The following is a 10,213-nucleotide window of genomic DNA, read 5'->3' as shown; positions in this document are numbered from 1 at the left end:
ACTCTCAAACTATCTTATCAATTTCATTGTGATTTATACTAGCTAGTCAATTTAGACTCTCGTTGCAATATACATATTTAACTTTTTAAAAAAGTTACAATTTTAGTACATGAAGCAACAAAATAGTGAAACTCTATTAGTAGAGGTGTTACCAAACAGAATTTTCGATAAACTATTCGTATTTGTGTTTGATAAGCGTTAAATGGACATAAATGAACAAATTTTAGAGCTGATTTAATAAACGAGCAGAGTATGAACTTTTTATGCTCATTTACTAAGAGTTCGTGGACGCATTCATTGGTGTTCGTTTAATAATGTTCATGAACAAACTCGTTTGGTGTTCATTTAATAATGGTCATGAACATGCTCGTTTAGTGTTCATTTAAGGTTGTTCATGAATATGTAGATGTGTTTGTTTGTTTAGTGTTCGTGAATGCGTTCGCTAACGTTAACGAACACGATTGTGAACGTGTTTGCGAACATTAATAAACACTAATGAATGCATAACAAATGAACACGATCAAAATTTTTAAAAACCTTAACAAACAAACACAAATATAAACAGGATGGAGTGGGCCTTCTTGGAAGGTATGATGGGGGCGTTGGGGTTTGACAGGAGGTGGACAGAGCTTATAATGTTGTGTGTTACCACGGTGCGCTATGCTATTCTTGTAAATGGGGAGATTGTGGGCCAGGTGTGTCCCACCCGGGGTATACGCCAAGGCGACCCACTGTCGCCTTATCTATTCATTCTGTGTGCTGAAGGCTTGTCTATCCTTTTGCAACAAGCTGAGAGTCGGGGTGATATTCACGGGGTGAGGGTAGCGCGGGGGGCCCCGACTATCACTCACCTTTTCTTCGCTGATGACAGCTTATTATTTTTCAGGGCTACACAGCACGAAGCTACGAGAATTAAGGAGTGCTTAGACTTATACTGTCGGCTTCAGGTCAACTTATTAATTATGAGAAATCCAGTGCAGTGTACAGTCTTAATACGTCAGCCGATGTGCGAACGTCAGTTTCCGAATACATGGGTGTTCGTGCCGCTACCGATCTGGGGCGCTACTTGGGCCTTCCCTCTTTCCTAGGGCGCAACAAATCTGCCACGTTCAAGTATATTGAGGAGAGTGTACGAACCCGTATTGGCATTTGGATGCACAAGTTCCTATCCCGTGCAGGTAAGGAAGTTCTTCTCAAAAGTATAGCCCAGGCACTCCCGATCTTTACCATGTCATCCTTCTTACTCCCCTTACGTGTTTGTGACACGCTAGAAAAATTATTCAACCGCTTCTGGTGGGGAGGTGGAGGGACGGGAAGCCGAGGTATACACTGGTTGAGCTGGGCCCGGATGTGCAAATCGAAAGCGGAAGGTGGTATGGGGTTCAAGAGATTGCACGAGTTCAATCTAGCTTTATTGGCTAAACAATGTTGGCGGTTTTTAATTTATCCAGATTCTTTGACTAGCCGCATACTAAAGGCAAAGTACTATCCCACCACTGACTTTATGAGTGCACAAATAGGCAAAAACCCGAGTTATATATGGCGCAGCATCATGGCTGGCCAACAAGTGCTAAGGTTGGGCATTGCGCGACGTATCGGAAATGGCCTGGACACGAAAATCTGGGGCTGGAATTGGTTGGCCGGAACTAATAATGAACCGCTACACACACCATGCGCAGAACACCTCCGGGAGGCTAGAGTTAGGGGCCTCTTTGACGCTCATGGACGATGGGATGTGGATATTGTACGCGACATATTTCTGGATGTGGACGTAAGACGTATTCTCTCAACACCGATCAACACCCATGTTAGCGACAATTGGCGGTGGCTGGGGGACATTCAGGGAAGGTACACGGTGCGACACGGATATGATTTACTGATGCATGCCGAACCTGAGGCCACAGGGCTGACTGACTTCCGCTCGTGGAACAAATTATGGGGGTTACCAATCCCACCTAAAGTTAAAAATTTTTTGTGGCGTTGTGCGAGAAACATACTACCCGTACGAGAGAATCTACACCGAAAAAATGTATGGATAGGTGGTGGCTGCCCGATTTGCGGTCATACTACAGAGACAATGGAACATCTGCTATGTGAGTGTCTGATCGCATGTCGTGCGTGGGGGACCAATGACGTGTTACAAGGGAGGAGCTGTCTGACTTTCATGGACGAAACAATAGGTACCTCAAATACGATCGAGGCTGTGAAGTTAGCGACCGTTTTCTGGACCACCTGGTGTATCCGGAACGAAATTGTTTGGCATGACAGTGCTGTGTCCGTGGAGGAGGCCTACAAGCGTATTTTGCACTCCCAAACAACCTGGATGGTAACTTACGCTCCGGTGCAACGTCCTTCTTGCCGCACTACTGAACCCGAGAGATGGACACCACCTCCACACGGAGCCATGAAGTGTAATGTTGACGCGGCTACTTTCGACACCGGCGCCAGTTTTGGGGCGGTAATACGTGACCATGGTGGCACCCTCATTGCTGCGAAGAGTGGCTGGTTGGAGGGGATTGATGATCCGTTTCTAGCTGAGGTTCTTGCTGCCAAAGAGGCACTCTCATGGATGAAGACGCAAGGCCAGGCAAACTGGTTTTTGGAATCGGACTGTTTAAACTTTTGTAATGCTTTTAATTCATGCAATGTTAATCTTTCCTACGTAGGTCTTATTGTAAAGCAATGCTTATCGATTGCTACTGATATGGGCTCTGTAAAAGTGGTCCATGCTAAGAGAACAGCGAACCGTGTAGCTCACGAGCTTGCTCGAGCGACTGTTTCGGAGGCTGTCTCCGGGGAGTGGAATATGATCCCACCTACTTGTATTGTTGATGTTTTACGTTGTTAATGAAAGCTGCTTCTTTGTTTCAAAAAAAAAAAAAAAAAAAAAAAAAAACACAAATATAAACACTTTAAGAATCTTAAAAAACGAACACGAACAACCTGTATTCATTCGTGTTCGGTTTGTTAACAACCTATCTATTAACATTCTATTTAGTACATAATTATTTTAATAATTTTTATGTTTTTTTTTATATATAATTATACCACTCTTTTAGTGTCGATATTTTATTTGTAAAATAAAGAACTTAATTTTAACATCTTCATATAGGAAAAAATACGTACAATGTACCATAATTAAATAAGAAAAATATCAAGAAAAAAGGTTGCATAATTTTATAATGAAATACCAAAACTGAAGAAGTTATAAGGAAGAAAGATAATAAATTACTAATTAAAACATTTATATACATGTGACAAAAGGTGGAATTGTTCGTCTCAGGTTCCTCCACAGCTCAACTGACCAACAAAGGCTAGACTTTTGTTCATTGCGCACAAAGAGTCCTACTCATTTCAAAAAGTTACTACTACACTACCGCTAGTAAAATTTAATCCTTGGTCTCTTGTGACATTTCTCAATTGCAACTAGTTGAGCTGCTAATGCGAGCTAAAACACTTATGGCGTGTTTGGTTCATGGAATAGGTCGGCAATGGAATTCTGTTCCCGGAAATACACCTATTCTATTGTTTGTTTTGTCATTTTATTCAAGGGAATAGCGTTCCTATGAATGAGCTATTCCCTTTGCAGAGGGAATAGCCATTCCTAGGGGACCCCCTAGTATTAGTTATTTCCAAGTATTTGGGAATAGCTTTAGTATTATAATACCGAAAATACCCTACCACCGCCACCACTGCCGCCGTCTCCACTACCACCCCACCACCGCCACCATAACCATCGCGGCCACCACAACCACCGCCGCCACTGCTACCGCCACTGCCACCAACACCACCATATATTTTTATAAGGGTATTTATGTCTTTTGAAACATATTTCATTCTATTACTTAAACCAACCAAATATTGTAATATAATTCCTAAAGTCTATTCCTTCCGCGAGCTAAACAATAAAATACAATTCTTATTCTATTCCTTGCCTATTCCATTCCTTGTGGAATAGCATTCCTATTACCTCAAAATTCATTTTGTGAACCAAAGGTGCTGTTATATACTTCAGGGGCTAAAACAACTCATAATATAATCGAGTAACTAAAAATACAATTTTCCTTTTTAAGTTTTATATTTTCATTATTATTATATTTTTGTACATAATGAGATGAAACTACACCAAATATATAACACATATGGAGTATAATATTTTCTTCATCACAACAAATTTATTCAAATAATGCTTTTGTTTAAAAAATAATATCACAAATAATCATAACTTTAAAAAGTTATTAATTTTTATGAGTAAAATAAAAAACACACCTCTTGTCCCATTTTATTTATATATTATTCATGTATCAAATTAATTTTATTTTTAAATTCATATCTTTTATAAAATAAAAGATTTAAATATATATATATATATATATATATATATATATATATATATATATATATATATATATGGATTAATATTTCACTGAATTATTTATATCATACAATCATTGAAAAGGAAAGGTTTGTATTTTTTAAAAAAATATCTTTTAATTTTTAAATTTAGAAAGGATTTTCTAAAAATAAATAGCACAAAATCTATCTAATTTATTTTTATATAATTAAAAATGGGTAATCTGACAGAAAAGCACCTTTTCCTTTGCTGATCTCAAATCCCATCAGAAAATGGTAAAGTCAAATCTATTGACGTGTACCCTCTCACTTTCTCTTCCAGCCGTACGATTTCATCAACCCTTCACCCGGAACAGACCAACGGTCGAGATGGGAAGCGAGTGCACGATCGGGTAAACCACGTGTGTTTTTTTTCCGCAGGGGAGAAACAGTAAATACAAGTCAGGAGTCAATGGCACTTTGAATAGCAGTGCACAGTAAAGGAACACAGGGGGGAGGGAGAGGAGAGGCATCAGATATACACATGTATAGATTGTAGATAGATATATATATAGAGAGAGAGGGGGAAAGGAGATAGGAAATCTGAAGTTCTGAGTTGGAAGATTCAAGATCTGTTCTTAGCTGAAGTATCGGTTCAAATCTTTCTGGGTAATTTCTTATGGTCAACCTTTAGAGAGTTTTGAGATTAGGGTAATGGAATTTGTAGCTTTGGGGGTTATCTGATCTGAAAAAGATTGAATCTTTACTCTTGATTTGGTAAAAGTATTGTGGTAGAGCAAGATAGGGTTAGCGTTTGATTTGGGTTAAGTTTATCTGAATATATTTGCTATGTGGTGATTGCTCTTTGCTTGGAATTGGATTTCTGCTTGGCATTTGTAATTAAAGAATAAGGAGGAATTTTTGTTTAATTTTTTGGGCACTGGGGTTTGGGGCTGGGTGGGGGAGGTGATGATATGGAGGAAAAGGAAGCGGCTTTGCATACTGCCATAAATGCAGTGCAGGCATTGGGAAGGGGTTTTGATGTGAATTATGATACAAGATTGCTTTACTGTAAGGGAGTGGCTGGGTCTAGGGTTGTTGAGATTGATGAAGAGCACACAAAGGATCTTTGCTTGTATGGTGATATAGTGGTGCCAAATGTCTCAAGGGATGTAGTGAATTCCCCAGAAATCGGTGGGCGTGATGGCTCGGGTGTCTGCAGCTATAATGAGGTATGTTTGCCTAAAATTCTTGTCTTCTAATTTGAGCTTCATTTGTGTATTGTTATCATTGTGTTCTGTATTCTAGTTTTAAATTAGAAACTAGTGGCTCTTGAATTGTGCATTGATTTGAATGTGGAGCTGTTGGAGGTAGTGAAAAGTTATTTGTTCCTTATATGAGAAACAGTTCTATGTAAATATATGGCCTTAAATCAGTCAAAGGGAAATTGAAAATAAGAAGTGGAGTAATATATAAACCGTGATATGACTTTGCAGAGATTGGAACATGATGTTCAAGGATAGGATTATGTGGTTAACTGTTGCTGAGTTAGGACTTAGGAGAACCTGGAGGGTGTGGTTGAGTGGAAGGGACTCATTCATCCTTAATCAAAGGTTAACGGTTCGATCCTTGGCTTTGGGAATGGAGCAGCCTTAAATCTCCATGCCAGCTGTCCCACTCAAAAGAGGTGCCTACAATTCAGCGAGGGGATTAGTCACTGTGTTCGACGGTAGAAAGCCTGGGTATACCCAAAAAAAATAAAAAGTTAGGACTTAGGAGAGTGGAAAGGATATTTTTTTAACACGGTGGCTTGAGAGTGTATTCAGCTTTGCAATTGGAGATGATACTTTGGCCATGGCTGTGAAGAGTCGGGGCCGGGAGCGAGGTTGATAGCTCATTCATGTGTCTGTGCTGCATAAAAGCGTTGAACTTAGCATTGGCTAATTCTAATTATTATTATTATTTAGGATTTTAGGTGCATACTAACTATAACTTGCTTGACATATAAATTTAATGTAGATGGTGGAGTTTTTCAATAGAAAGGCCAATCTACCGGGCCATGCTCCTCTTGGCAGCTTCAATGCTGCATTCAGTTTTACCGGTTCAAAGCAAACAGATGCTGCCGCCACAAAGACCCTTTGTATGGATGGCTTTTTCATTCCGCTTGCTAAAGTTCAGCTGATGAAAATGCCTCTGGTGTTGCAAGAAAATGTTAAAAGAGCGGTGCCGACATCATGGGACCCACCCGCGTTGGCAAGGTTAGGACGTGCCAAATATTCTTGTAAATTACTGTGTTGCAGCACGTATTTTACTAACAATTTTATACTCTTTCAGTTTCATAGAAAATTTTGGGACGCATGTTATTACATCCATAACTATTGGTGGTAAAGATGTGATTTACGTTAAGCAGCATCTCTCGTCCCCTCTATCTACGGTAGAGATTAAGAATTATGTTCAAGATATTGGAAACCAGAGGTTTTCCAGCATAGAGAGCCTTACAAGCTCGGGATTATTGAAGTACAAGGATAAGGCTAGTTCACTTGTACCTTTTTTCCCTTCGGCAATTTTTTTTCCTTCTCTTATCACTCTTTAGCGTATTTATGATTTATCTGCTTACGCTTTCTTGCTAGTTCAATTTTTCAGGGTAGTGATCCATCCTTGTTCAATAGTCAAGGGATATACCCTCAACCCACTAGTGCTCCGTTTCTTGCTGGGAATGGCAAAGAGGTATTCAGATTTTTTTTTTTCTTTTTTTTTTTCATTTCTCATATAGGGTATAACGTATAATCCAAATGAATACATGTAAGAATTTTTTTAATGAAGAACATCATTCATCCTAAAGTCTTGCTCTAGCGGTAGTGTGGGGGTTCGAATTTCACTGGGAACCTGGGGGGTCATTGGGAGACCTTGACCGATCAGAGATGATGAAGACTCCCTGTGCACAAGGTGTATAGCTAGGGGTCGGAACCCGGGGACTAATGGGGCAACTCGTGATTTACGTAATGTTGGGCAGGGGCTCTGGGGGCTTAAGATTAGTCTGGCGTAAGCTGGGATACCTAATGTATTTAAAAAGAAGAAAAGAAGATAAAACCATTCATATGAATATATGATGTTTCTCCATATTAACGAAATGCATGTGAACTCGTCCATTAAGAGAGATCGGCAGTTCGAATCCCCTCTCGTATGTAAAAACCAATCTGGCCATCACTTTGCCCCTTAATTGGGCCGGCCCGGTGCGAACGGGGATTAGTTGAGTATGGTACGGGCTTAAAGGTGTCTCCTACAGTTAGGACCTGCTCAGGACACCTCGTGGTCTGACAACAAAAAACGAAATGCATGTGACTTGGTATATAATTATGTTATTAACTAAGTGCAGTGACTTAATGGAAACTAAAAGTTTCTTTCCTGCTGTTAGGCCTGAAATTTTTTGATGGATCTAATGCAGGACGTTACAGTCATTTTCAGAAGAAGGGGAGGAGACGATCTGGAGCAAAGCCACGTTCATTGGGCAAAAACAGTCAAGTCTTCACCCGATGTCATCGAGATGTCATTCTATCCGATTACAATGCTCCTCGAGGGAGTTAAAGGAAAGGAGCATTTGTCTCGTGCTATAAGTCTCTATCTTGAATGTAAGGATATTGTAACACAGAAGTCCGTTCTCCCCCTTTTTTATTCCATCGAAACACTAAGCAACTGTTACATTGGCGGCTATTTATTCTGATATCGTTGTTTGCAGACAAGCCTCAACTTGAAGAGCTGAGATATTTCCTGGAGTTTCAGGTCCCTCGAATTTGGGCACCTCTTCAGGACAGACATCCCGGCCAACAAAGAAAGGAACCTGTTTGCCCGTCATTGCAGTTTAGCATGATGGGGCAAAAGCTTTTCGTCAGCCAAGAGCAGGTGCCCGTTCACAATTTACAATCTTGAAAATGTTATTTCTTCCGTGCCCATTTACATGTAATGGTTATATGCTCAACACGCCCCCCGCCCCCTCACGTGTGTGGTGGGTGACGTAGAGATTCGAACCCATGACCTTTGGTCTGGCTCTGATACCAAAATTGAAGCATGTGCTCCATCTCAACTAAAAGCCTAAGCTTATAGTTGGATTGCACATTAATGATTATATGCTCAACAGGAGCCATTATTGATCTAAAATATTTTCTTGGTTTAACTCTCAGATTTCAGTTGGGCGTAAGCCGGTGACGGGCATGCGGCTAACTCTGGAAGGGGTGAAGAAGAACCGATTGAGCATCCATCTTCAACATCTGCAATCTCTTCCTAGGATCCTTCAGCCGTACTGGGACTCCCACATGGCTATCGGTGCACCAAAGTGGCAAGGACCAGAGGAACAAGATAGCAGATGGTTTGAGCCCGTGAAATGGAAGAACTTCTCGCACGTGAGCACCGCACCCATAGACAGCCCCGAGACATTCATAGGCGACCTCTCCGGTGTGTACATAGTCACCGGGGCACAGCTCGGGGTGTGGGATTTCGGGTCAAGAAACGTCTTATACATGAAGCTCCTGTACTCGAGGGTACCAGGATGCACCATCCGGAGATCATTGTGGGACCACGCCCCGACTGATAAGTCGAAGAAACAAACTGCTAGTCCCAGCCCCGGGGATACGAGCGTGGATTCGGGGGAGCACACAGCCGGCAATAAGCTGGCGAAATTCGTTGATATGACCGAGATGTGCAAGGGAGGGCAAGATCCTCCGGGGCATTGGTTGGTGACAGGCGGAAAACTGAGCGTGGAGAAGGGGAAAATTGTTTTGAGACTGAAGTATTCTTTGCTTAATTATTAGGTATAACTCAAATGCAGCAGCAGAAGCATCCCCTCCATGATTAATGTAGTTGGGCAGTGTTTTGGTGTATATTGGCCTCCCTTTTTTACCTTCATAAATGTGAATTGTATCTGTTTGATGAGTTTTGGTTTATACCTTCTAGTTGGGTTTTCATGTATAAATTTATTTCTAGTATATGCTGCAAAATGGTTTTTGCCAAAATAGACTACTTAAGAGTGTGTGTGAGTTTTTTGGTGGAAAAAATGGCATATTTGATGCCCTTTTACCTTTGTTATTGGTAGAGCTGTTAGAGCATCCATAATAGTAGGGATATTTTGTGGTCTTTGAGGAGTTTTTGTAAGTGTGATTAGGAAAGAGAATATGAGAGTGAGAGAAAAAAATAAAACAAAACTGATTTAAAAAAAAAAACGGTCACTGTTAGGCGCCCAATGCACGCGCCCATTGGGTGCACTCGGGCCGCGCACAAATGTCTGATACGGCTAGCCTCATTTTCCAATGGGACTCACTTTTTACCATTATTTCCTCTCTTGTAGAGGAACCTTAAGATTCTCTCTCTTGCTTCTCTCTGTTTACTTGGCTTCTTTCTTTGACATAAACTCCCAACAAATCACAAATATTGATGCTCTTAATACGGGTTAAGTTCACCAGCTACGGGCTAGGTGGGCCGGGCCAAAAAGTCTGCTCCTTGGTGGGGCTGAGTTTTACTAGCCCAGACCGCTTTGCCTTGGGTTAGGTGTGCAAAATTTTAATCACAAATTAATGTTTCAAATGTGAATCAAACAAAATACTTTAAATAAAAAAAATAAAAATTTATAAGTTAACTTCAATATCATTAAGTTAATTTATGACACAACAATAAAGACTTTATTACATATGGCAGTGGAGTTATAACAATTTAAGGCATCCTAAGCTGGCAACTGTCAACACACCAAAGTCGCTCAACCCCTAAATGCTTGCATTTGCTTCTCACAACTTGCTCTTTAAAAGATTAACTTTTCCTACTTTAATTTTTATTTTGAGTGACGAGAAAAATTCGGAATCACTATCTGTCTTGGATAAATCATATTTTTGCGTAA

At 40.4% G+C, this 10,213-nt stretch overlaps 2 protein-coding genes across 2 annotated transcripts; both read left to right on the top strand.

Annotated features, from left to right (window-relative positions):
- The first annotated feature begins 1,030 nt into the window (after nucleotides 1–1,030).
- Nucleotides 1,031–2,848, top strand: LOC109181162. Its single transcript, XM_019330917.1, has 3 exons — nucleotides 1,031–1,178; nucleotides 1,452–1,848; nucleotides 2,269–2,848. Exons 1-3 carry the CDS (start codon nucleotides 1,031–1,033, stop codon nucleotides 2,846–2,848), a joined length of 1,125 nt encoding a protein of 374 aa, XP_019186462.1.
- A 2,458-nt stretch (nucleotides 2,849–5,306) lies between these two features.
- Nucleotides 5,307–9,338, top strand: LOC109182126 (MACPF domain-containing protein CAD1-like). Its single transcript, XM_019332189.1, has 7 exons — nucleotides 5,307–5,564; nucleotides 6,352–6,590; nucleotides 6,667–6,862; nucleotides 6,976–7,059; nucleotides 7,778–7,961; nucleotides 8,069–8,232; nucleotides 8,511–9,338. Exons 1-7 carry the CDS (start codon nucleotides 5,307–5,309, stop codon nucleotides 9,135–9,137), a joined length of 1,752 nt encoding a protein of 583 aa, XP_019187734.1. The 3' UTR covers nucleotides 9,138–9,338.
- Nucleotides 9,339–10,213: the final 875 nt, after the last annotated feature.

The sequence above is a fragment of the Ipomoea nil genome, unplaced genomic scaffold, assembly GCF_001879475.1.
Source record: "Ipomoea nil cultivar Tokyo-kokei standard unplaced genomic scaffold, Asagao_1.1 scaffold1043, whole genome shotgun sequence".
Taxonomy (NCBI): Eukaryota; Viridiplantae; Streptophyta; class Magnoliopsida; order Solanales; family Convolvulaceae; genus Ipomoea; species Ipomoea nil.
This window is presented reverse-complemented; position numbering and strand designations above follow the sequence as displayed.

Excerpts from the sequence above, each read along its gene's own strand:
- LOC109181162 (XM_019330917.1), top strand. The coding sequence starts at position 1,031 with ATGGGTGTTCGTGCCGCTACCGATCTGGGGCGCTACTTGGGCCTTCCC. Across the intron at positions 1,179-1,451 it reads CAAGTTCCTATCCCGTGCAG|ATTCTTTGACTAGCCGCATA; the intron begins GTAAGGAAGTTC and ends TAATTTATCCAG. Across the intron at positions 1,849-2,268 it reads CTGGGGGACATTCAGGGAAG|TGCTGTGTCCGTGGAGGAGG; the intron begins GTACACGGTGCG and ends TTGGCATGACAG.
- LOC109182126 (XM_019332189.1), top strand. The coding sequence starts at position 5,307 with ATGGAGGAAAAGGAAGCGGCTTTGCATACTGCCATAAATGCAGTGCAG. Across the intron at positions 5,565-6,351 it reads GTGTCTGCAGCTATAATGAG|ATGGTGGAGTTTTTCAATAG; the intron begins GTATGTTTGCCT and ends AATTTAATGTAG. Across the intron at positions 6,863-6,975 it reads TATTGAAGTACAAGGATAAG|GGTAGTGATCCATCCTTGTT; the intron begins GCTAGTTCACTT and ends TCAATTTTTCAG.